The 24,656-nt window shown below is 44.6% G+C and overlaps 1 protein-coding gene across 3 annotated transcripts in view; it reads left to right on the plus strand.

Moving 5' to 3' along the window:
• Positions 1-24,656, plus strand: part of LOC310996140 (alpha-2-macroglobulin-like) — a 41,097-nt gene that overhangs the window by 5,777 nt on the left and 10,664 nt on the right. The window contains exons 16-36 of one of the 3 annotated variants that reach the window (XM_083985485.1): positions 7-144; positions 254-329; positions 437-608; positions 911-1,136; positions 1,311-1,437; positions 1,641-1,762; positions 1,883-1,934; positions 2,193-2,276; positions 2,380-2,556; positions 2,685-2,760; positions 3,111-3,267; positions 3,455-3,529; positions 6,411-6,573; positions 6,665-6,852; positions 6,955-7,167; positions 7,426-7,550; positions 7,731-7,821; positions 7,902-7,970; positions 8,054-8,159; positions 8,321-8,362; positions 8,532-8,641. In XM_083985485.1, coding sequence (XP_083841611.1) covers positions 7-144; positions 254-329; positions 437-608; positions 911-1,136; positions 1,311-1,437; positions 1,641-1,762; positions 1,883-1,934; positions 2,193-2,276; positions 2,380-2,556; positions 2,685-2,760; positions 3,111-3,267; positions 3,455-3,529; positions 6,411-6,573; positions 6,665-6,852; positions 6,955-7,167; positions 7,426-7,550; positions 7,731-7,821; positions 7,902-7,970; positions 8,054-8,159; positions 8,321-8,362; positions 8,532-8,536 — 2,484 coding nt within the window. In that variant the 3' untranslated portion in view covers positions 8,537-8,641. Of the gene's footprint in view, positions 1-6; positions 145-253; positions 330-436; positions 609-910; positions 1,137-1,310; positions 1,438-1,640; positions 1,763-1,882; positions 1,935-2,192; positions 2,277-2,379; positions 2,557-2,684; positions 2,761-3,110; positions 3,268-3,454; positions 3,530-6,410; positions 6,574-6,664; positions 6,853-6,954; positions 7,168-7,425; positions 7,551-7,730; positions 7,822-7,901; positions 7,971-8,053; positions 8,160-8,320; positions 8,363-8,531; positions 8,642-24,656 lie in introns of those variants that run through there. The other 2 variants (XM_083985486.1, XM_083985487.1) reach the window with 2 other exon arrangements.

Consider the following 24,656-nt stretch of genomic DNA (forward strand, 5'->3'; position numbering starts at 1 on the left):
TCTTAGATATTTGGCCTGTTGCCTGTCACAAAATCATCCTCTGTTCCACGTGAGGTTCAAGATCATCGAACATGCCCGATGTGGGGGCGAGAGTTATTTGGTCTACTTCATGGCAAGAATCACGACCCTTTTAATGTTTTCCAGGTAATTCTTACACAACATTTTCAATATCAAAGGATAATAACACACATTGATCGTGTGAGTGAACTTTCAGTGATGTGATTCAGTTTTTTTGTGTTGTTGGGTTTTCTAGAGTGTTGGACTGCAGATGGCTACTAATTTGTTGAATAAAAAGTCAGAGTGCCCCTGGTCTAGACTAAAACACCAGCGTAAGGTTTTTTCTTCTCTATCATGCTAATATTTTTTGTATAATTCATTTCACTGTAATTTTTGCCTTTGCCTCTGGTTGAATATCTGGTGGTCTCTCTTATGTCAGGTGTTAGATACTTAAGTCTGCCACTGAGTGGATATGGACCTATACGTGTTGGTTCCAGTTTAATGTTTAAGTCAGAGCGTGACCCGCCTCCACCTCCCCCTCCGCCTCCTCCAATCCAAACAGTTCGCACTTTTTTCCCTGAGACCTGGATATGGGACCTGGTAGACGTTGGGTGAGCATCTGTCAAACCTTTTGCCAGGATATTATTTGTAGATTTGCAGACACATGTTCTACCATTTGAAACAGAAGGAAGTTATTTTTTAGTCATGCAATTTCGGAGGTATTTTGCTTTTAAGTGTTATCTTTATGTGACTTTACAGATTACAAAAGGGAAATGACAATGAAATAATCCTTTTAACAAATACAGTATATAACCAGGAATGTTATGGTTGTTAATTAACTACGTCATATAATGCCTGAGATAAACAATAATTTTCTGACATCATGTACCTGTGTGTATATCTGTTGATCCAGAGAATCTGGAACAAAGGACGTGTCCTTCACCGTCCCAGACACCATCACCACCTGGGAGACAGAGGCTTTCTGTTTGTCCCCTGAGGGTTTTGGCTTGGCCCCTCGTAAAGAAATCACCGTCTTCCAGCCTTTCTTCCTGGAGCTCACCCTGCCCTACTCCATCATCAGGGGGGAGCACTTTGAACTGAAGGCCACCGTCTTCAACTACCTGTCCAGTTGCATCATGGTAACACAAATGAGTCAAATATCTTGTTCTTTAAAAATAATCACCTTCAGTCCTCTTTGGCTTCAAGCTAAAAACAAATATATTTCAATGAACAGGCTTTGGAATGAATTAACATTTTGAGTTATCTGGGTTGAATCTTCAGTTATAAACTATAATGTTGTCTTGGTTGAACAGGTGACTGTGACTCCAGTGCCCTCCTTAGATTACACCCTCACCCCGCTCTCTAGTGGCCAGTACACATCCTGTTTGTGTGGCAGTGAGCGTAAGACCCTCAGATGGACGATGGTCCCCTCGTCCTTAGGTGAGGGACAAACTTTATTGATGATGTCAGATATAAGGTTTACAGACTTCAATTCAGATTATTTGCTGATAATATATAATCTATCTATATCTAATTGTTGTCACTGTGTGTGTGTGTGTGTGTGTGTGTGTGTGTGTGTGTGTGTGTGTGTGTGTGTGTGTGTGTGTGTGTGTGTGTGTGTGTGCATTTGCTGATCTTTTTAGGGGCTGTGAATGTGACTGTGTCTGCTGAGGCTGTGGCTTCTCAAGTTTTATGTGGCAATGAGATTGTGAGTGTGCCGGACAGAGGTCGTATTGACGTGGTCACACAATCTCTCATTGTAAAGGTTGGTGCCTCATACAGAAGACAACACGATGGAGACAAAGTTAAAAACAAAAACATAGTTTGTAATTTTGGCATTGAGGAGTTGGTAACTCACACTGTTCCCTCCCTCCTTCTCATTCAGGCTGAAGGAACTGAGCTGACAAAGACTCACAACTGGCTGCTCTGTCCGAAAGGTGGGTTTGGTTAAGACCAGACATTTGGACCAATGACGGATGCTGTTAGTTATAAGGAGTGGATTACAGCGTGTATCCAAAATCCAATGAGGATATTTTCGTACATTTTATCAACAAAATATAATGGGAGAACTTACCCACACCAAGTTTTGATGGCACTGGTCTTAACTTCCAGTCATGATCCTCTGTAAAATCTAAATTATGTCTTTGTTTTGGTACTGAGTGCTGTTTGAGCTCCTCTTCTCCGTCTGTACACAGGAGAGGCTTTGACAGAGGAAATAGACTTAGAGCTCCCTGAGAATGTGATTGATGGATCTGCCCGTGCTTCACTATCAGTCCTGGGTAAATCACTCTGTCACTGATTGTCTTTGTGTCCTGTGTCTTTGAGATTTAAAATCAGTTTTGTTTTCATGTTCAGTCTGAATGAGTCAGTGATTTTGTGCAGGCGACATCTTGGGCCGAGCCCTGGAAAACGTGGATGGGCTGCTGCGGATGCCGTATGGATGTGGGGAGCAGAACATGGCGCTCCTGGCTCCCAACATCTACATCCTCCAGTACCTGAAAAACACACAGCAGCTGACCCCAGCCATCCTGGAGAAGGCCACCAACTTCCTGAGCAGTGGTGAGTGTCTGTGTCAGCTTCATATTGAAGAAAAAGAGAGAAACTCAAAGATTGGTTCTGATGAGGAACTTTATGTTTCCAAAAGTTATCAGAGCACAGCTGGAATAAACATGTTGATTGTTACACAGGCTACCAGAGACAGCTGAACTACAAACACAGTGATGGTGCATACAGCACATTTGGCACAGGAGCAGGAAACACTTGGTGAGAAAAGTCCTATTTTTTTACACAGAATACATTTTATGCATTAAATTGATTTAATTTATTTTAATCTGCACTCGATAATTCGTAATGATATATATAAAAAAACACAAATACATGAGAATTTGTCAAATTGGCATTCAAAGATTTCTTTTCTAAGTAACTGTACATACAGTTACTTTGTGGAATACTTTATAATGAAAGGACAATATGACCTGATAATGAACAAAATCGACGTGGTGTTGTCAATGTTCAACTTTAAACCAGTTCTGACACCAAAGGCTCGTATGGTGATGGTTAGGGTTTCTGTCTCACTGTGTTGCTGTTATGAAACCTTGTTGTGATTTCTTCAGGCTGACGGCTTTTGTGATGAGATGTTTTGCCAAAGCTCAGTCTTTCATCTACATCGACCCAGAAAAGATCCAACAGTCAAAGACCTGGCTGCTGAGGAAACAACAAACAAATGGCTGTTTCCAAAAGTCAGGAAATCTCTTTAACAACAGAATGAAGGTGAGCTGACGGTACCTGTGCACTCAGTATGACCCTGAGGAAGTGAACATACAGATCAGGGTGTTAAAAATGACTTGAAAAAAAACTTGAGTGACATTTTGTTCACTTAAATGGCAATCTTCACAGCTCTGTGATAACTAGCGTTGAGTGATGATGATGATGTCTGAATGATGCTTCTTCTCCACAGGGAGGAGTGTCTGATGAAGTCACTCTCAGTGCCTACATCACTGCTTCCTTCTTGGAGATGAACATGTCAGTTAATGTGAGTAGACTCTTTCCAGTTACCTGTGACTATTTGATTTGGAGTCTTGTACCAGATAGAATCACACCTGTGTGTAGTACTGTGCAGTATGGACAAATGTTTATATCCCGATAAGGATATATATCAGAATATAGTATTTTTTAATGGGGTTTTTCTTGCATAGAGAATTTAGTGTTGGCGGCCACCACAAAAAAAGTCCCACATCCTTGGGTGTTACACTGCTGACTTGTATCACCGGAATAAACATGTCCTGTGACCTGCAGTAATGGCCTCTGACAGCTTTGACATCTGAGCCCTGCGGAGGATCAAGGGAGTGAAATGGTTCCATCATGTCACGAACAATGGGATTCCAGAACGGACAAAACACCTCCCTGCATCCCAAAAAGAGTGCACTGGTTCGGACATGTCACCCGCCTAACACCAGACACATGCCATCTTGGACTTTGACCCCCACGAGGCCAGCTGGAGACACACCAGAGGCGCCACACACACCCAATGGATCGTCACCGTGGCCCAGGACCTAATGGCCTGTAACGTGTCCCTGGAAGAAGCCTGACACTTTGCTCTGGATTAATCTGGTTGGCTCTAAGCGTCACGTGCAAGAGGATCAAGGAAAAGAAAGAAGACATTTTTATATTGTACTACAATCTTAATATTGCACAGCACTGCCTGTGTGTAATATCACCTTCTGCACTATGTGTAGACTCAGCCTCTCTACATCCCCCTTATTAAGAAGGTGTTATGTCGGGACGCTGTATAGCCCATATGCAGAGGCCAAATCCTTGCTGCAGCTGGCCCCGGTTTTAATCCCGAATCTGGTGGCCCAGCATTTCCCCCTCTCTGCCTCCCCATTTCCTGTCTCTCTAAACTATTCTATGAATTACAGACAAAAAGCCCAGAACATTTACTTTAAAAAAAGAAGATGTTTTGTCAGTTGGTTGAAGTGAGCTACCCTCTGCTTGTTGAGGTGTCTGATAGTTGGAGATCACCCTACATGGCCAATGACTGGGGCTGAACAACAAGAAAGTTGGGAGGTTGGGCACGAAGATTCAGGAGGGAGGGCATGAAGATTTTTGGGATCTGCCAGGAGGCCAGGCAGACAGGCTCAGAGACTTTTGGTGCATTTCCACTAGCACGGCTCGGCTCGGTTTGGTTGTGTTTCCATTACAACTGAGTATCACTTGGGTGCCTCCTCGACGTGGGCGGGGTCGTCATAACACGGAACCGAAACCCTTTCGCTCTGTGTGGTGCCGTCGAGCTCCCTCTGAATCCTTTCTTCGGCAACCAGAGTCAGGAACGTCTGTACCTCCTCGAACAACCAAGGAGTGGATTTCTTCTGAGAAGCCATCTCGTGTTCGAAGTCAAACAGCAGTACAAACTGAAGCAGTAAAAAGTGGTGTCTTGTCTTGAGTCTTTTTTTTATTTACATTCTAGTCGGTCGTCACGCGGTTATGACGCTTCCAGTGACGACACTCATCGGCCAATCAGTGGAAGGCAGTCGGCTGACGTCACAGTAACGCTTCGGCTCGCTTGGAACCAGGGCTGAGGTGATACCAAAAGTGTACCTGGTTTCAGGTACTGCGTGCTAGCAGAAACACGCAAATAGCGCGCCGAGCCGAAGCGCGCTAGTGGAAACGCGCCATTAGAAATCCAGCCAGGAGGCGTACACCACTGGCAAGTCCCCTCTGAAGGCCGATGCCATTGGAAGGTCCTCTCCAGAGGTAGGGCTGCAGGATGACGCTGCAAGTGGCCCGCCAGCTGGAGACCACATTGGACCATGGTGAGGGGAGACGGACAAACCACCGGCTGAAAACTGGAGAGACCTTGAACAGCTAGGCATTAGGATGGGGACAGGACACCATAAACCAAGACCCATCAGAGCTGGGGAAGTGCAGGGGATTGGCATCGTCATCTATTGTGTTTCCTCCCTGCTGCTCTGACCACCATCTCTGAGTTGGGTGCTACAGCCATGCAACCTGGGATGGAACTGGTAGGCTGTGGACTAGCCTGTTGCTATCCATCCAGAGCATAGAGTGAACACTGCGGTCCAGCCAGAACAGGGATTGGAGAGGTGTCTTCCTGGACCCCAGGCGCAGAGGCAGGATTCGTGTCCACTGGCACCCCTGTCCCCAAGACAGGAATGACTAGAGAGGGGACATGAGGTGCCTGAAACCCAGCTGGAGAAGTTTCTGGAGGTGGCTTCCACCAACTGGAGTAGGGACTGGAAGTGGTTGGAGCCCAGCTGAATAGGGATGTGGAGGCTGCAGCCAAGCTGGAAAAGATAAAGGCTATGGCCTAGTCAGAGAGCATCAAGGCTGGGGCTTGGCAGGGTTGATGCAGCAGCTGGAGTCCAGGACAAGGCTGGGGCTGGGGCCTCGCTGGGTAGGTGGGCTGCCAAGGTCCAGTCTAAAGATGAGGATTGGGCTGCAGATGGAAGGCCTGCTAGTATCGGCAATCAAAGCTGCCTGATACGTGTGGCAGGACGAAGGAGGTTTGAACCTCAATCTCCCGGGTAAGAGTCATGTGTGCTTACCTTTCGCCCAAAGGGATCAGCACGCATGACTCTTAACTGGGAGACTCAAACCCCGCTTGGGTCCTCCTTCATCCTGCCACATATGCAAAAAATTGAGAGAGTCATCATCCAGGGAGGTAACTTATCTGCTGGATCCATCTTTTGGTCAAGATGTTGGTTTTGAACAGGACCCAAATTAACAGACAAGACTCAAGAAAACCGGTATGGTGAGAAAAAAAAAGATTTGTTAAACTTGCAGCGAACAAAAAAGAACATGCAGGCAACAACACTAAGGCACGAATGCTGGAACACAGGGAATGAATGCCAGGAGAATCCAGAGATTATAATGAGAGATGTTTCCTGTTACAGGAAGATGTGATGAGGAAAAGCCTGTCCTGCCTCAAAGAGTCCATTGGTGACCTTAGCAACACCTACGCTACAGCTTTGCTGGCGTACGTCTTCACTCTGGCAGGAGACATGGAGACCCGTGGTCACCTTCTGCAGCACTTGGACACAGTGGCAGTGAAACAAGGTGAGCATCCTCCTACAGGAGATCATTCTGGCCTCACTCCCTGTGAATGCAGCTCCTCTCATACCTGTTTGATGTGAATGGCTGTTTTTAGGGGGTCTCCTCCACTGGTCTCAGACAGCAGCAGATACTTCAGCCTCTCTGTCTGTGGAGATCAGCTCCTACGTTATACTGGCTAAACTCAGTGTCTCCCCCTCTACTGAAGACCTGGGCTACGTCTCTGGCATCGTCAGATGGTTGACAGGCCAGCAGAACCAATATGGAGGCTTCTCCTCTACACAGGTACGGCCCAAACAGCATAAAGCTGGACTTTTCTTGACTAGTATGACGGAAACAACATTAGTCATCACCTCGCACCATCTCTTACTTATCTCCTTGTTGTAGGACACAGTGGTGGCTCTTCAGGCTCTGGCTCTGTACTCCACTCTGGTCTTCAGTCCAGAGGGTTCGAGCACAGTGACGGTCCAGTCCCCCAGTGGTCAGCTGACATTTGATGTAAACCACAACAACAAGCTGCTCTACCAGGAGAAGACTCTGCCTGACGTGACAGGAAAGTACAGCCTGGAGGTGAAGGGAACTGCATGTGCTTCAATGCAGGTCAGTGGACATAATAGTATGTTTAGGCTTGTTTTGGATTTTATTGATGTTTGAGGTCAGATGTTCACTGGGAACCTCAGGAAGACTGATCCTTCCACTGACAGGTAGTTTAATGATATTTTATTTTCATTCAACTCGACGCTTCAGGCGACTTCTGGTGTTAGAGAAAGCAACACACAAGGACAGTCACCAACACACTAAAACAAGTTCTTGAGATTCTTTTTCTAGTTCACCTTTGATATTAAAACTTGTTCGCAGGTTTCTCTTCACTACAACATCCCAACTCCTACTGATGTCAACACTCTGAGTGTCAAAGTGAAACCAGAGGCAAACTGCATCAGAACATCTCATAGACCAAAACTCACTCTGGACTTCAGCTCCTTGTAAGTAACCAATCAACAGGTGCACCTTAAGTCACAGAGGAATGCTGCAAGTGATGCTCTGAAGCTACCACAACTATCATCAACTATAACAGCAAACCTCAAATTAAAACAAGAGTCTCTACTGATACAACTGTAATACTACTGTTGTGAGGAACCCAGGTTGTCATGGTTATGTTACAGATATAGTGGAGAGGAGACCACCACCAACATGGTGATCCTGGATATCAAGATGCTCTCTGGTTTTGTCCCAGACCCAGAGTCTCTGAAACAGGTGAGATATTAGACAAAACTGTGAGCTCAGCAGAACTGATAGGTTTTCATGTGTTGAAGCTGAGTGTCGTCTAATTACAGCTCCAAGGTGCCCTGCTGGTGGACCGTGTGGAACAAAAGCAAGACCACGTTATGGTCTACATTCGGGAGGTGAGAGGGATTCACGGTGGGGATCAATGGAGGACGCTCTCCAGATGTGTTACTGATCCTGTTGTCTGTTTTTCCTCCAACAGTTACCAAAGGACACGGCCATCAACCACAGCTTACAGCTCATACAGGAGCTCTCAGTGCAGAACCTGAAGCCAGCTGTGGTCAAGATCTATGACTACTACCAGCCAAGTAAAACTCATACTCACACCTACACACTCCATAAACCCTGTTACAGAACAGTTGTCAGAATTGCAATGATGAATACTACAAGTTTGAAATGTTGGACACATGAGGAAAGTTTTAAATTGAATGTTTTAATCTATGTCCGTTCCTATTCTTTTGTCTCTCAGGTGACGAGGCTGAGACACAGTATATCTACCCTTGTGCTGCAGGTATTGATTCTTATTGAAAGAAGATTACTTTAATATTTCTTAGGAAACTTATTTATGGCTGAAAATCTTAAACAACAAATTATTCATCACTCATGTACATAAACACAAAGTACAAATTACATATGTAATGAGCCCTCATGTTGGATTTTATCTTTTTGTTCTTTTGCAGCTTGAAGAGAGAAGTGTGGTCAGTCCTTGGGTTGCCGTGGTTACAAGTATATTTTTAAACACCTGCATTTTATTAAAGATACATTTTGTGTACCCTGTGAAAGTCCATGTCTGTTTGCTGGTGGTTTGCACACGCTCGTCTACACAAACACTTGCTCAACACATTCACTATGTAACTACTGTATGTGTCTGTGTCTCAAACTGATGCACAATGAATAGTAAAGGGCTGACATATACAGACAAACAATGCACACAGGCCACTTCCTCTGAGTGGATGGTTTGTTTTCTGTCCCTTATGTCAACGTTCCTGCCCACTAACAGGTGTCTGTTTTCTCTGTGAGGGCAGCAATACACAAATATTGCACAGTTGTGGGTGTTCTACTTTACAAGAAGTGTCTTGTAACATCCCATCCTTGTTTTTAGGAACATGTTTGTTTACTGGAATTACAATCAACTTGTAGTTTATCAGTCACTGTAAACACTGTTTATATTTATATAACAGCCCACGCAGTTTAAAGACCACTATTGCATAACTGGAGTTACTGTTGAATATCTTCAACTTCAAATTCTAATACCTGTACTAACTGTCAGTCAAGCAACTAATGACTTTTACCAGAGATGGGGGCTCGAGTCACTGTGACTTGGACTCGAGTCGCTATTTTGATGCGACCTGACTTGACTTGACAAAAAAAATAAGACTTGCGACTTGACTCGGACTTGAAGGTTAAAGACTCGGGACTTGACTTGACTTGAGACACGATGACTTGAATGACCAGCCGCCACCGTTGAATTTTTCACCGGCACGGCACCAGCTCAGTTGGTGTTTTTTTTTTTTTCTCCCCCGGACTTTTTATGCACTTATTTTGAAAGGACCGCTGGAGAGAGAGAGGGAGGGGGAGAGAGTGAGAGGGGGGTTTGGTACGGAGGGGCCTCCAGGGTCGCTGCAGCGGGCGTGCTACATGGATCGCATCGCTCGCAGCTTAGTGTTTTTAAACGGAGATTTCATCCGGAGTTTCAGTGACGGTGAGCGGCCTGCCTGACGCTGCTTCATTAACGCTGCGTCGCCGCCGCTGTTCAGAGTCGGGACAAACGCACAGTAACCAATAGACCTATCAGTCACCTGTTACCAGCGTTACCATAGCGAGAAGCTAACGTGTCCTTTTTAAAAATAAAAAAATCTCCTCTCCTTCAGCCTCACGTTCTCACTGCTGCAGAATCTGCAGTGATGTTGAGATCCGCTCGTGTGGATCTCACCCAGGTCGGGAGGCAAGACACAAAGTGGAGGAGGCGAAGGTTGAATCAGATAAGTATTTAATCGCAGTCTGCAGAGAGCGGAGATCATACAGCACACAAAGACAGTGTTACCAGGAAGAGCTGAGAACGATCTGATCTGTGTATGTTTCTGTTCAGCCTTACACACTGTGGGTTTGGTCCCTCCCAGTGGGCAAGGCGTGTACTACTGTGATGGGTCTATGTGAGCTCTGACGTGTGCTGATGTGCAGGCCTATGGTCACATGATCTATGTGTAGTGAAATTCTGTGTGTAGTTATCTTAAAGTCATGGTGACTCTCAGTTCTGCTCTTTCTGGTACATCCTGTTATGCACATGTCATTTTGTAACATAGCTATTATTATTCACAATCCCCCTTTTGATCTCTGAACAGAGATCACACAAATGAAAAGAAAAACATCTCAAACAACCTCAAAACCAACACCACATATAAGGCACTCTGTGAAACTGAGCTGTAAGCAAAAAGTCAACACTCATTCACTTTATTATTCCAGTCAGATATATCACAGACCCCTTGGTAGAGCCGCACATGCTATCTGTGAGGGTGGCTAGCACCAACATAATTATCATGAACAAAATAAGGCAGTGCGGTTGCATGTACGTCTAGTTACTTTGGCATAATAGCAAAAAACAGTGAGAAAGACTTAAGTGCAAAAATAGTGTGAAAGATTTGAGTAAGGAGTCACACCTCCTTCTCAAACGTGAAACATGGAAAGGTCAGTATCTTCGTGTTCACAATCAGAGGGAACGTCAGTTACCGTGAGTAGAGGCATCGTGAGGTGTGCGGGCGGTTTACCTTCTATAGCTGTGGTGATGACGCGACTGGCTAGGGAGCGAATGCAAGGGATGCAGCAACAACCACATAGGGTCAGGATGGAGGCAAACACAGCCACTGATACCAACAATGATGACACCAGAGACCTGTATTTTCCGAAGGCCTCCATCCAGTTATCCCACATGGAGGTGTCTACACCTGAGTGATCCTTCATTTTCTTGTTGAGGGACCTTAGACCTTCAATTGCTTTAGTTAGCCTACCGTCGGGGGCTGTGTTGTTGGGGATAAAAGTACAACATTGGTCACCGAAGATAGCACAGACACCTCCTTTCTCGGCTAGGAGCATGTCAACAGCAATTCTATTTTGGAAAGTCATAAGGGAGGTAGCTTTAAGTTGCTCGTGGACAGCTTTAAATCCTTCTTCCGTTTGATTACCTAGACGCTGGATATTGTAATGGACGTAATTAATGCGGTCAACGTTTTTGTTAATTGTACACCACCAACAGAGGTTTCCATTTCCCATATTGTAACATTTTAGCAAGCAGTAAAAACCTTCAGTGATGAGAATTTTCCAACAAGTAGTCCAGGGCAGGGTTACTCCCAAGACAGATTCAAACTCTCTATGTATCTCAGTCACACAACTCTTTTAGCAACTGCACAATTGACAAAGGTAAGTATAAAAGATTGTAAATCACAGTTTTGTTGTTCCTGTGACTAGCAGGTGTAGAAGAGCCCAAAGAAATGTCGCAATCACTACAAACCAACAAATGATGAGTAGAGTAAGCTTCATTATTTTCTTTTCAACACAATAAAGTGTATCACACAACTCTTTAGCAATATGCGCAGTACTTTTAAAACATAATAAGGTAAAATATGACAAGAAGATAAAATGTACCCATCAAGATGTAATGCTATAGGTATTATAATGTAGTTGTTCCTGTGGTGTACAGGTGGTGGAGACTCCAAGCAAAAACCAACATTACCACAAACCAACAGATGATGAATGAGGTGAGCGGCATGTTCTTCTGGGCGCCTCGACGATCCTGGTTGGTGGTTTGGCACACCACTGTTGGAGAGGAACGCTATTTCACTTCCTCCCTAGGGGTATTGGTTAGACTACCTCACCCTTTCGCCACCAGGGGATTATTCTGCCCCTTGTTGATCGGTGGACTTTGCTTCTTTGTTCTGCTCGCGCAGTGTTTCTCGGATTTCCCCCAGGGTTCTGGCGGGGGCTTCAGCTGCTGCACATTGGCTCCAGTGGAACCACGTGTCTCCTTTGCCGTTCAGCCGAACGGCGTGTGAGGTGCGCTCCTTTACCTGGAACGGACCTGTCCAGCGTGGCTCTGTCCACTTTCTCTTGGTCACTTTCAGCAGTACCCACTCGGAGTCGGGAGTTGTTGTTGTTTCTCCTCCATTGTTTTCACCAACCTGCTTTGCGTATTCTGAAACAAGAGTCTGCAGAGCATGAAAGTACTGTTTTGGGGTTAGAGACTGATCATTCAAAGTTAACCCCACGAGCTTTGTTTGTGGCCCTGGAAACATTCTTCCAGTAGATAACTCGAATGGGGTGAACCTTGTACTCTGATTCACTGAGCTACGTACCGACATAAGTGCCAGTGGGAGTGCATCCAGCCAGTTCATCTTGGTCTGGGCACAGATTTTAGCTATCTTACTTTTAAGGGTCTGATTCATCCTTTCAACCTTTCCCTGAGACTGGGGATGATATACAGACCCAAATTTGTGTTTGAGTCCCAGTACCTCCTCCACCTTCTGCAGATCATGGTTTTTAAAGTGTGTGCCATTGTCAGACCTAATTCGTTCCGGAAAACCATGTCTTGGAATGTACTGATTAATGAGGAACTTTATCACCGTCTTACTGTCTTCCCTCCTTGTGGGAAGAACCTCTGGCCAACCTGTATATGCATCAACACATACCAACATATACCTGCAACCTTGAACCGAGTTTATCATATCTGTGTAGTCTATGATAATTTCTCTTCCTGCTTTTGTTTCCAGAGGGTAACGTCCAGGGTGGGGTCTGACCGTTGGTCTGGCGTTGTACATCGTACATTCAGGACAAGTATTTACATGATATTTACACATTTGTTTCATAAAAGGGTGCCACCAATTTTCCAAATTTCTCACCATCTGTGCTGTTCCGACATGTCCCACCCCATGTGCTTCTTTTAGTGCTATTTCTCTGATTCCTGGCGGTAAAATGATCCTTCCATCAGGACCTCGCCACAAACCTTCTGTTTCTGTACAACCCCTACTTTTCCACATAGATTTCTCTTGTGGTGAGGCTTTTCTTTGCTCAGTTTTTATATGTTCGATTTCAGCATGTTCATTTGTGTCTGTGTCAATGTCTTTCTCTGGACAGATCATCATCATACTATGTACATTAATACTTTCCTCTCTCCCCCTTTTTTCCCCCCGTTAACACAGTGTGGTGTTCCAGAAACATCAAGGTAGAAAGTGCTGGAGTAGTCGGGAACCGCGAGTTCGGCGGCCGTGGATAACCTTTGTTTCAGATCAATGAAGGCTTTGTCTGCCTCTGTGGTCCATGTTAGTGGAGCTGTTAATTTACGCATGCCATGTTCACGAATGAGGTCATGAAGGGGCGTGGTGAGAGAGGTGTAGTCAGCGACGTAATTCCTGCTGAACCCCGTGAGGCCAAGGAAAGAAAGCATTTCCTTGACCAGATGAGGTTTTGGGTGGTGCAGGATGGTGTCTCTGTGTTGAGGGGAGAGGCTAGAGCCACTCTGAGATATCTGTCTGCCTAGGAAAGAGACGGCTCTTCTGGCTAACTGCAGCTTAGATTTACTAACCTTGAAGCCTTTCTGAGACAGATGTAGTAGGATCTGTTTGGTAGCTTGGAGGCACACAGCTGCCGTGGGTGCTGCTAATAGCAAGTCATCAACGTACTGCACTAAGGTGGTGTGTGGTGGCAGGGTACATTCTGACAGTATGTCTTTGAGCACTTGATTGAACAGACCTGGGGAGAGGGCAAAACCTTGGGGCATACGCGAGTACGTCAGCTGTCTACCGCAATAGGTGAATGAGAAGATGTCTCTGCAATCTTCAGCTAGAGGAAGACAGAAAAAGGCATTAGCCAGGTCAATGCAGGTGAACCACTGGTGCCGGGGGTCAAGATTGGTGAGAGCAACGTAGGGGTTTGGGACCGGTGTCGTAGCGGTACGTAATGCACTATTAATGGAACGCAGGTCTTGAACCATCCGATATTTGCCGGTACCTTTCTTTTCCGTAGGTAAGATGGGTGTGTTCCATTGAGAGTGTGAGTCAATCAACACCCCCTTTTTGTACAACCCCTCAATGGTGTCTGCAATACCGAGTTCGGCCTGTAGTTTATGCGGATATTGAGGAAGCCAGATTGGATCCGTGGTGTTCAAAGAAAATGTGACAGGTGGGCAGTCTACCAAACCCACATCAGTGGGACCAGTGGCCCACAGAGAGTTTGGGAGAGAGTCCAACATGGCGGCGGAATCTGGGTGATCTGTCTTTTCACGGCCGTGGTGGCGGGAGATCTGAACATGTTCCATGAGTGCCTGATCTGTGCAAGAAACCTGTATTTTATATGTTTTAGCAGTAGAGGAATACATTATTTGTGGCGTCAGCTGTTTCCAATCTGTCTGTTGTTTTGCAGTTTTTACAATAGAACCTAATTCTTTAGCTTGGTGGTCAGGATGGAGAGCGAGGGAGACATGTGGTGCTGCCTCATCCTCCATCATGTACCATTGTAACTGTGCAGGTAGTAGGTTAACACTGGCTACTACACCTATGGGAGCAACATAGATGCTGTCTGTGGCTATACTCCAATCAGTACCTTCTATCTGACTGCTGAACTGTTCTTCATACCACTCTGTGTTTTGTCTATCATAAAACAATGTAACATGCGGAGGATCAGGAGGGGCCACGTAGGGGTGTAGCTGGGCTATCCAGGGCTTCCATTGTAGGTAGGCCGACAGGATCCCGCCATGCTCTCGTGTTTCACTATGTAGTAAGCCCCAGTAGATGTCTGCCGACATGTCCACTACAGGAGACATGAGGTATTGTCCAGACCGTGCTGTGTTGGTGCTGTTACAGTTCATCTGGGTACCATCAGGGAACGAGACAGTTAGACCATCAGGGGAGCATAGAATGTTAGCTCCCAGTCTGGTCAACAAATCTCGGCCCAGTAGGTTTGAAGGGACATCAGGAGAGACCACGAAGGGGTGCAGCACAGTCTGGTTCCCCAGCTGCGTGGTGAGAGGCTTGGTATATGGCAGAGTAGTAGGAACCCCAGAGAAACCCATGACTGTGATGACTTCAGATGAGAGCAAGTTCTTTTGTACAGTCTGTATAGTGGAGATAGTAGCACCTGTATCCACTAAAAATGGCAGCGTGTCGTGGTTGACCGCCACTGGCAACACTGGTTCTGCCGTTAAGTGTTGCTCAGGACTTCTCTGTGGGGTGTGTCACTCTTCGAATAGCTGGGGGAACTGCCCAGTAGCTCCCCCTGTGGTGGGTTGGGGATCTTGTCTACCCCTGCCTCCTCTGTTTTGAAAGCCTCCCCTCTGCTGACGGCCGCCCCTTTGCTGGTTGTCATTGTTTTGTGGACATTCCCTCGCCCAGTGGGACGGATCTCCACATAGGAAACAAGCAAGGCTTCTTCTCTGTGACCTCCCCCTGTAAGCTCCTCTCAGGCCCCCACCCCGTGAGCCTCCCCTTCCCCTACGCATGTTATTACCTCCCCTATGGTGCGGCTGTGACTCCCACGGGGGAGTAGGATTCATGTCAGGAAAAACAAGATGATCATCCCATTCCGGTCCCTGTGCTGACTGCATCATTACTTTAACTTGCTCCTTTTTCTTTTTCTTATCATTGACGTCATCCCTGGCCTTGCAGTTTAAGTAGCTGAGCTTGGAGGTCAGAATGTTCTTCCTCCTCTTTCTGTGTTTTATCTTGAAAGATAGTGAGGTGGTGCACGAGGTGCTTCTCCCACGTGGAAGAGTCACATCCTAACACAACGTGTCGGTACCACTCAGTTTGGGAGCCCGAATTCTTAGGACAATGTCCTGTCTGGTTCGTCCACATGTCTTTAGCGGCGTTCAGGAATTGACGTGGATTTTGTTTAGGATCCCAACGAATTTTGGGCATAGCTGTAGAGTTAGGCAGAGGGAATTGCGCGCGCATAGCTGTGCCTATGCTATTTATGTGGTTGGTGAGTGGGGAGTCGTCTGGGAGCCTGATGGTTTGAGCGTCCATTTCTATGTCTCGTTTGTTACTTAAGGTCATGCATCTACCGGCAACCGCGCGGAAATCACCTAAGGCCAATGTTTGTCCTGCTGTCAGGGAGTCCAATTTGCTGAGCCACAAACTGCCTCCATCTGTAACAGGGGGCAGTTTGTCGACCAGAGCCTGAAGGTCACCGAACGAGAACGACTTGTATTTTGGTTGTTGACTCCCCGGGACCGTGGTTAAAGGAAGAATGGTATGAGGAGGAGGGGGTAGGGTATAGAGCCTACCTGAACGCGTAGCGCTGCGCTGGGTATCGGGAACATATTGCAATATTCTATCTCTGGCGGGGGACAGGGACTTCATTAATTTCTCTCTTACAGCTTGACGCTCTAACCGCTGAGCATCAAGGCATTCATTAGCCCGTCGTACGTTTTGATGGTCTTTTATCAGTAATTTTTCAAAGTAATCACGGGCCTCGAAGTCATTTTCCGATTCCGCTTCTAATTTTGAGTATTCAGCTTCTAATTCAAGGAGCATGCCGAACTCGTTAGGGTCGTCATCTCTCTGGACTTCGGCTGCCATTGTGATTGTGTGGGGTACACCAGGTGCCTTTTCCTGAGCTGGCTGTGACCTCCAAACACTCCTCTTACCGTTAGGGGATAGTTCCTCGACTGGTCTGCGGGCTGAGGGGGAGAACTGGCTAGCTAACTGCCCTGAAGCTGCTCCTGAAAGGGTCCTTAGGCTAGCTCCCTCAACCTCTCTTTCTAACAGCTCTGAAGTCGTAGCCTGTAGCTTAGCTGCGTGTTCCATCAGCATTTCATAGTGTTCTGTCTGTTCTGCCTCCAATAGCACCTTCTGCTCTCGTTCTACTTCTGCTCTGTCTACCCTATCTTGAAACGGTGGGGGCTGTGAACCGGCTGATGACGCCTGGGAGGGTGCAATCGATGCTGGGTAGACGGCGGTGGGTGCAGCCGACGCGGTGATGGACGGTGGAGACGAGTTAAAGGCGGAGGTAAAGACGGAGGGCGGAGCCGACTGCGTGTGTAATGGCGCAGCCGGTGAATGGGCGGACGTGAAGGGGTTAGTGTGTACGGCCTGGTGTGCATGCAACTCAGCAGTGGGGTATAACTGGGCCGTCCCCGTGCGTTGTTGGTCGGCGTCATCTAACTCGTCTTCTAATGTGGGCCCACCTGCGGGCATAATATGCATGGTACCTTTACCAATCCTATATGTGGGAAACATGCCAGGTGGGTTTAGTGCATATGGAGGTGGACATGTGGGCGAGCATGAGAGGGTGTCAGGTGCAGTTACCATTTTGGAGGGAGTTGGACTCCTGTGTTTGTGTTTCATCCCTTGCCAGCAGATAGCCAACTCAGACCAACCTCGACACTCCTCCTCCCACGCGTCCTCCTCCTTTTTCCACCCATTCCTGTGAAACCAATTTGCTGTCTTTCCCTGCTCTACAGCCTCTTTCTTTTTTTCTGTTGCTGCTTTTACTTTAGCTACTAAGAGAGTATGTAAAGGTTCTGCATGTTGCAATGTTTTCCCCATATCAGTGATTAATGTATGCATCTTTTGTTTGGCTTTTTCAACCTTCTTTTCTCTACTGCCCTGTTTTGTGAGGGCGCCTAGGGCGTCTGCAGTGGTGTCTACTTGGACTAAGAGGGTCTGCCAGGGACCCCAACCACTGTCATTCATTTCTGTATCAAATTCTCCATCCATATTTTGTCTAGACTCTGAGCTCCACAGCTGGTACGTTTGCAGGGAATGAAGTGATAGCTGCGTTAGCCCCTTGCAAATCCTCAGGAGACAAGCTTCTAGATCACTCTATAGTGACCCGGTCTCACTCTGGGTGTTCTAATCACAAGGATTTTGCAAAGTTTACACTCGTACCCCACACCGTTTATCAACTGGGTGTTTTAGCCTCCAAAGCGCACAGCTGGGCTGCAGAGTGGCTTTTACGCACTCGCTGCCCTAAACAACAGTGAACTGGTGGCGTTTGTTAACACCGCTAGGTTACCCCGCCACTGAGACCATACACTGCTGACGCTAAGCGAAATGGATATTCACACAACGAGTTTTCTCAGAGTCTTATTCTTCCCCACCCATATATTGCTCACAATAACTCCAACAACACAGACAAGTTAGAACTTTTTCATAGAAAAAAAATAAATTTCAGCGCTTTCACAAAGTCATATCAAACTGTGCATGCTTCAGAAGTATTTGTAAGAATTATTTTGTTTTTCCTACGGGCCTCGCACCCTTTAATTTTAGACAGACAGACGTGCTTGGTTTGGAAGCCTGTTCTTCCTCCCCGGGCCTTTCACCCTTACCGCAATAATTTAACCAATAGATAATTTAAATATCTCCAAGATATTAAGGCCTTCAACCTACTTTTAAATGTTAATAATTCTCCAAGAATGATATCAACAAGTATACTTAGGGGACCTCACCCCCGGGACTCCAACCCAGCCGCGGTATCAACCGCTCCTGGACCCCGTCGGGTCGTCAGGTGGAGTTACGCCACTCTCGAGGTTTTATCGTCTGCTGTTTTATGTCTCTATTTTCTTTACCTTTGTCTTTAAGTTTTAAAATACTTTTCTGATTCTTTTGCTACTTTACTTACATGTACATTGGACAGGACACAGTTCTAGTGATAGTCAATGTGCAGAATTCGTTATAACAGGTTTTCTGCGTACCTTTTATGTGCCGGCTTGTGTCCTTATCCTCTGTCCATGAAGAAAAGCTTTTAGGTCGAATGGTCCATCCACCTGTCTTGCTCCCCCTTTAGCACGGACGAGCCCCCATTTGTTGAGATCCGCTCGTGTGGATCTCACCCAGGTCGGGAGGCAAGACACAAAGTGGAGGAGGCGAAGGTTGAATCAGATAAGTATTTAATCGCAGTCTGCAGAGAGCGGAGATCATACAGCACACAAAGACAGTGTTACCAGGAAGAGCTGAGAACGATCTGATCTGTGTATGTTTCTGTTCAGCCTTACACACTGTGGGTTTGGTCCCTCCCAGTGGGCAAGGCGTGTACTACTGTGATGGGTCTATGTGAGCTCTGACGTGTGCTGATGTGCAGGCCTATGGTCACATGATCTATGTGTAGTGAAATTCTGTGTGTAGTTATCTTAAAGTCATGGTGACTCTCAGTTCTGCTCTTTCTGGTACATCCTGTTATGCACATGTCATTTTGTAACATAGCTATTATTATTCACAGTGACTACACAGCTGTTTGCCTGTCACTCATAGCATCCAGGAATTTTTCAATGTTCCACATTCTTTGACTTTTGAATATAAAATATCAAATCAATATCTAACTACTTGGTATGAGTGCAGGCTGAGAATGGTGTTGTCATGATAGAATATAGATTAATAGATTTTCTATTCTATTCTATTGATGTAGTAGGAGTTAACCTTTTGTGATCAGATCAGGTATGAAGAGGCTCATTAATGCATTATAAGACATGATAAGACAGAAGACATAATAGATGTTCTATTCTATTCTGATATATTGTCTTCACTTTATTTACATTGACATAACCTGTGACTTGACTTGACTTGCCCAAAGAAAAATGTCTTGGGACTTACTTGAGACTTGAAGGTTAAGACTTGAGACCTACTTGAGACTTGCACATGTGTGTCCCATCTCTGACTTTTACTAATGAAGAGTTCTTGGTAACACTTTACAGTAAGCGTCCCTTAATTAATGTTAGTTAGTACATTATTAAGCATTAATTAACTGTTTACAGATATATTAACAATCATTATTATGTATTGCTTAGGATTAGGAAACACATTAATTAATGTAGCCTATTAGTAAGCAGTTAATTAATGTTTACTACTCAAAGTACCTGTACCTGTGAAGTCGTACCAGTACCTGTGAAGTCGTACCAGTTCGATCTGGTACGACTTCACGGGTCAGAAGTTACGAGTGGCCGTTATAGTGACTTTCACAGGTAAAACAGGTCGGAAAAACACGAGTGGGTTGCCTGGAACGCTACAAAGTCGTAAGTTGTGACTTGAAGCTGTAATTTACGGTTTCAAAAGCCTGCCTGGAACGCAGCATTAACCAAAACGACCGGATCGCTTACTTCTGCTTTAACTGAAAAGCATCAAGTAAAATCCTGTTAAGTTAAAGTAGCTGTAGTTTTTGGCTAATGGTTGATTGACTGACTGAGTGGGTGATTATATTTCTGTCACTTGTCAGCCAAACACCATGTGACTGAGTTGGAGTTTCCCTATTGGCTGTTGCTCTTTTAAAACCAGCTGCCGCACATTTGTAACTTTGAAGACTTTTTTGAAGGTAATTTCTAATTCTCTGTAGCCTATTTGATATGTATTATTGGTCAAAGTGTTATTTCTTTAGGAAGTGTAGTAGTTGATCTTCATGTGTCATTCATTTTTACAAACACATTTTTACAATTTTTACACAAATTAAAAGCTCTCTGCCGTTTTAATGAGCAGAAACCTTGAGTTTCTGACTTCCATTGCTGTACTGACGTGCTGCTGTAAACATACTGTCTCAGTGTTTCTGTTGTTACTATGCTTAAAATGAAACTAGCAAAACATATTAAGCTATATCTTATCTCTATATCGGACTTGGGCCACAATCAATGACTATTTTTATGCCCAGTCTGATGTAGGCCTTGTGTGGGGAGGTGCAGATGACAAGAGGATCTGCCAATTCCAGTGCCATCCTTCTGGATGTGACATCCCCACTGAGTTGTTTTGGTCTGTAAATGATTGACTTGATCGACACATAAAAAAGAGTTGGATGGCTCTGCTGGTTAACAGAGGCTCTGAGCTCATCTCAGTCAGTCATGGGTCTCGCTGGGACACAGATAAAGACATGGAGACTGTTGATCTGCCTGAGTTGGATGTGTGTGGGTTGGTCGATGGCAGAGCTGTAAGTTTACCTGGACTGGGAGAGATGTCGGTAACAACATATTTCAGTAAGTATTAGATTGTGCTGTTGGCTGAATGTCTCTGTGTCTACAGGCACTACATGGTGGCTGTTCCTGCAGTTATTGAAGCTGGAGCTGAAACCAAATTCTGTGCGAGTCTCCTGCAGCCCAACGAGACCGTGGTCATGACCGTCACACTGATGTCTGAAATGAAGAACACGACCCTTCTTAAACAAACATCCAGTGAAGAGTTTCATGCCTGTACCCACTTTAAGGTCAGTTCCCGAGGAAGGCTTTGATTATCAGTTTGGGGATTTCTTCTGTTAATGTTTGTTTTCCTAAAGTCTAAGTACTTTTCTCTCACAGGCTCCTGTAGTGCAGAATCAAGACATACAGAAGTTTGAGGTGGAGGTACGAGGCGACACATTTTACTCTAAAGAAGTCAGGAAAGTCATGATCAAAGTCTACAAACCAATGACGTTTATTCAAACAGATAAACCAATCTACCTCCCTGGACAAACAGGTATCTTCGTGTTAGCTGTTCAGTCACATTGGTTTTATTTCTAAAGTTAAAAGAAGGTAACTAGAAAAGAAAATGTAAAAACTGAATTTAATCTCCTTGGGTTTTTCTCAGTACATTTCAGAGTCATTACATTGGACACAAGGTTTAGAGCTGTCAGTCAGCTGGTGAGTGTTGGAACAGTCTCTCCTTTCTTTTTGACTTCACTTAACAAATCACTGTGTTACTGTATTATAACAATGCAGGTTTTAGTTCATGCCCCAGTTAACTGGACTATCAGCTCATGGGTGTTTGGGTCAATAGTCCAAGATCTAGGACATTATGTTAAATGTATTGACCGTTATCCAGACTAGTTACTCAATCTGCAGTACAGACTCAAAACTACTAAACTGAACCTTGCAACTGACACCAAAGTGCTTACTCGTGGGAAACGTTGGGCCTTAGACAACTTCTTATGAGTGTGTCAAGGTTATGATTTGGTGCAGCATGAGTGAAATTTACTTGTGTTTTTTTGGATAAAAACATTCCTTAGCAAGACAGATACTCTTCAGTCTTCACTGTCCTGCACGTTTTAAATAGATGTAGAATGAAATCCGAGCAGAGGTGGCTCAAAGCAAATATATTGGTGATTTCTAATTTTAAAAAACATATTTTAAAGTTTTTCATTTCAAACCTGGATTCATCAGGAGACTGAGTGGTGGGTCAAACAAAAGCTAGTTTGTTCCTTAACAGATCTTTCCTTTTTTTTCAGTACAATGTCATCGAAATGAAGGTAAGAGTTATCATCATATTCTCATTCTGAGGATGTGATCTAAATATTGGTAATATTTTCTTACTGTGAAATCATGACTACATTGTTTATCAGAGCTGCTTCATGCCAAGACTTGCTTTGGGTTTGGGCTCCATTTGGCCTCATTAACATGTTCACAAAGAGGGGGCAAGATGCCTGTTGTTTGTAGATTCATAATGTAAATGTCATACATGCATTTTCTTTATTGAACAGGACTGTAGTGACAACAGGATTGGACAGTGGCTAAATGAAAACTCGAATGGTAAAATATTGCAACTGTCTTACTCCTTAAACTCTGAGGCCCGTGAAGGAACTTATCACATTGTTGTGTCAGTTGACGGACAGAAAACATCTCACAGCTTCAAGGTGGAGAAATATGGTAAGTTACTGTTTAGTTTTTATCGCTCATGATTTGGATTTAAGGAAGAATACTGACAACAACAATTTTTTCCCAGTTTTGCCTAAATTTGACATGAAAATTAAAGTACCTGATGAAGTAAACATTGGACAGGAGGAATTCAAAGCAGAAGTGTGTCTGAAGTAAGTACCTGTTTCAACAAATGACAGGTTACCCTCAATTTGATGGATCCATGATTTTTTTAATTGAATGAAACGGGAGCTCACCTATGTTCCCCAGGTCCTACAGTATGTTCCCCAGGTCCTATGTTCCCCGGTTTCCCAAAAAGGGTCAGATGTTCCCGCACGCACCATACATTTCTTTGACCGGCGCAAGACAGACTCATGTTTTCATTCATCAAGAATTAAAGTCAGAGGTTCGAAGACGATCACATGACCCCAATGAAACTAATTTCATTTGCATCTAATCAGGTATACATATGGACAACCTGTGCCAGGTATTGTTGAATTGAAGATCTGCCGACCTCTTGAGCGCCATGAGAGAGAGAACGAGGCCCAGTGCTATGAGGAGACAAAAGAGGTGCAGTTATTATCTCAAGAGTCTCATCTGCCTCCCTTAAGGTTAGGTAAAAGTACTAGAGTATTAGTATGCTAGTATGCTGATACACACTTTGCTTATAGATAGATAGATAGATAGATAGATAGATAGATAGATAGATAGATAGATAGATAGATAGATAGATAGATAGATAGATAGATAGATAGATAGATAGATAGATAGATAGTCTGTACATACACATTTCTATATTGGTTTTTATTGTTTGAATTGGTTGAAATTTGTAATCATGTAAGTATTATCTTATAGACTGACAAGACAGGCTGTGCCACTTATACTCTGGGCATGTCCACTCTCACAAACTTGTTACAACACACGAGGAGAAACACGAGGAGAAACACATTGGATTTCTTTGCCAAAGCAGAGGAGGAGGGGACTGGTAAGTGTGTGGACAATATCTTTCCAAGTGATCATTTTGTTTATAGGACAATAACAATAAGGCCTTCTTACAGGTATCTCACTCTCACAAGAAAAGACTTCACAGCTTTCTTATCAAGTTGGGAAACTGATCTTCATAGACACACCTAAGTTCTATAACAGTGGCTCGGTTGTGGAGGGAAAAGTAAGTGTAAAATGTTTTCGACCTTACTTAGTGCTGTGTTGTCCATAGTGAATCTCAAGCCATGTGCATTTGCAGTAACACAGACTTTGGGTTTCCAACAGGTTAAAGCAGTAAACTACAATAAAGTACCCATTCCTGACATGGTGCTCTACATATCTGAGGGTAAATACAGACCAGTACGTCTAGTGCAGAGAGTCACAACTGATCGTGATGGTATTGCTGCTTTTTCATTCAACACAACCAACCATAAATGGGACATCCTACTATATGTAAGTAGTCTTTATTATGAGGAGATTATAAAAACACGGTTCCCTCAAATGTCACAAAATGTCAATGACAGTAATAAAATTAAAAGTCCCTTTTAAAGACAAAATGATGTAATGTAAGCAGATAAATGTAATGATAAAGTAACACTGTTAAAGTCTGAGTAGGTGGAGACGACTACCAGCAATTCTTTAGATGCTGAATTCAATGCAACTGGACTTCCAGTTGACAACTGAGAACCACAGTGGAGATTTCCACTCTGTGACCTTATTCTGCAGTATTGACACTGACCACTTCCATGTTGCTATATTCACACATGGGAAGTAGAACATAGACAGCAACATGCATCAACAGTCACTGAATGAGGACGTTTCTCACCTGTGGATCTTTATGGCAGCGCTAAACATCTGTCAACTCAGGTACAAATCATCAAAACAAGGAGGCGCCATCTAGTGGCGCTATAGTGATACTACACTTCCTGTAAATGCTGGCACATTTCTTCCCCATTTCGTTTCTTGTTTTCTAAATGATTAAAAACACTGGCCTTGGTTCAGTTTCATGCAGATATCTGAAACATGAAGTCAGATTAACAGATGTTCTCTCTGTTTTTTTACATGCTAGGTGAGAAGCACACCACAGCAAGAAAGTCATCGCTTTCAAATTCCTTATTATCAGTATGGAAGTCATACATTGTCTTCGGCCGATCGTTCTACCAGGGATATCAAAACACACAGCTCCCTGGAGGTGAAGCAAAAGGATCAACCACTTCCCTGTGGCAGAGGAGAAGGCATTTCCATCCAGTAC

The sequence above is a fragment of the Trachurus trachurus genome (assembly GCF_905171665.1).
Source record: "Trachurus trachurus genome assembly, chromosome: 13".
Lineage (NCBI taxonomy): Eukaryota > Metazoa > Chordata > Actinopteri > Carangiformes > Carangidae > Trachurus > Trachurus trachurus.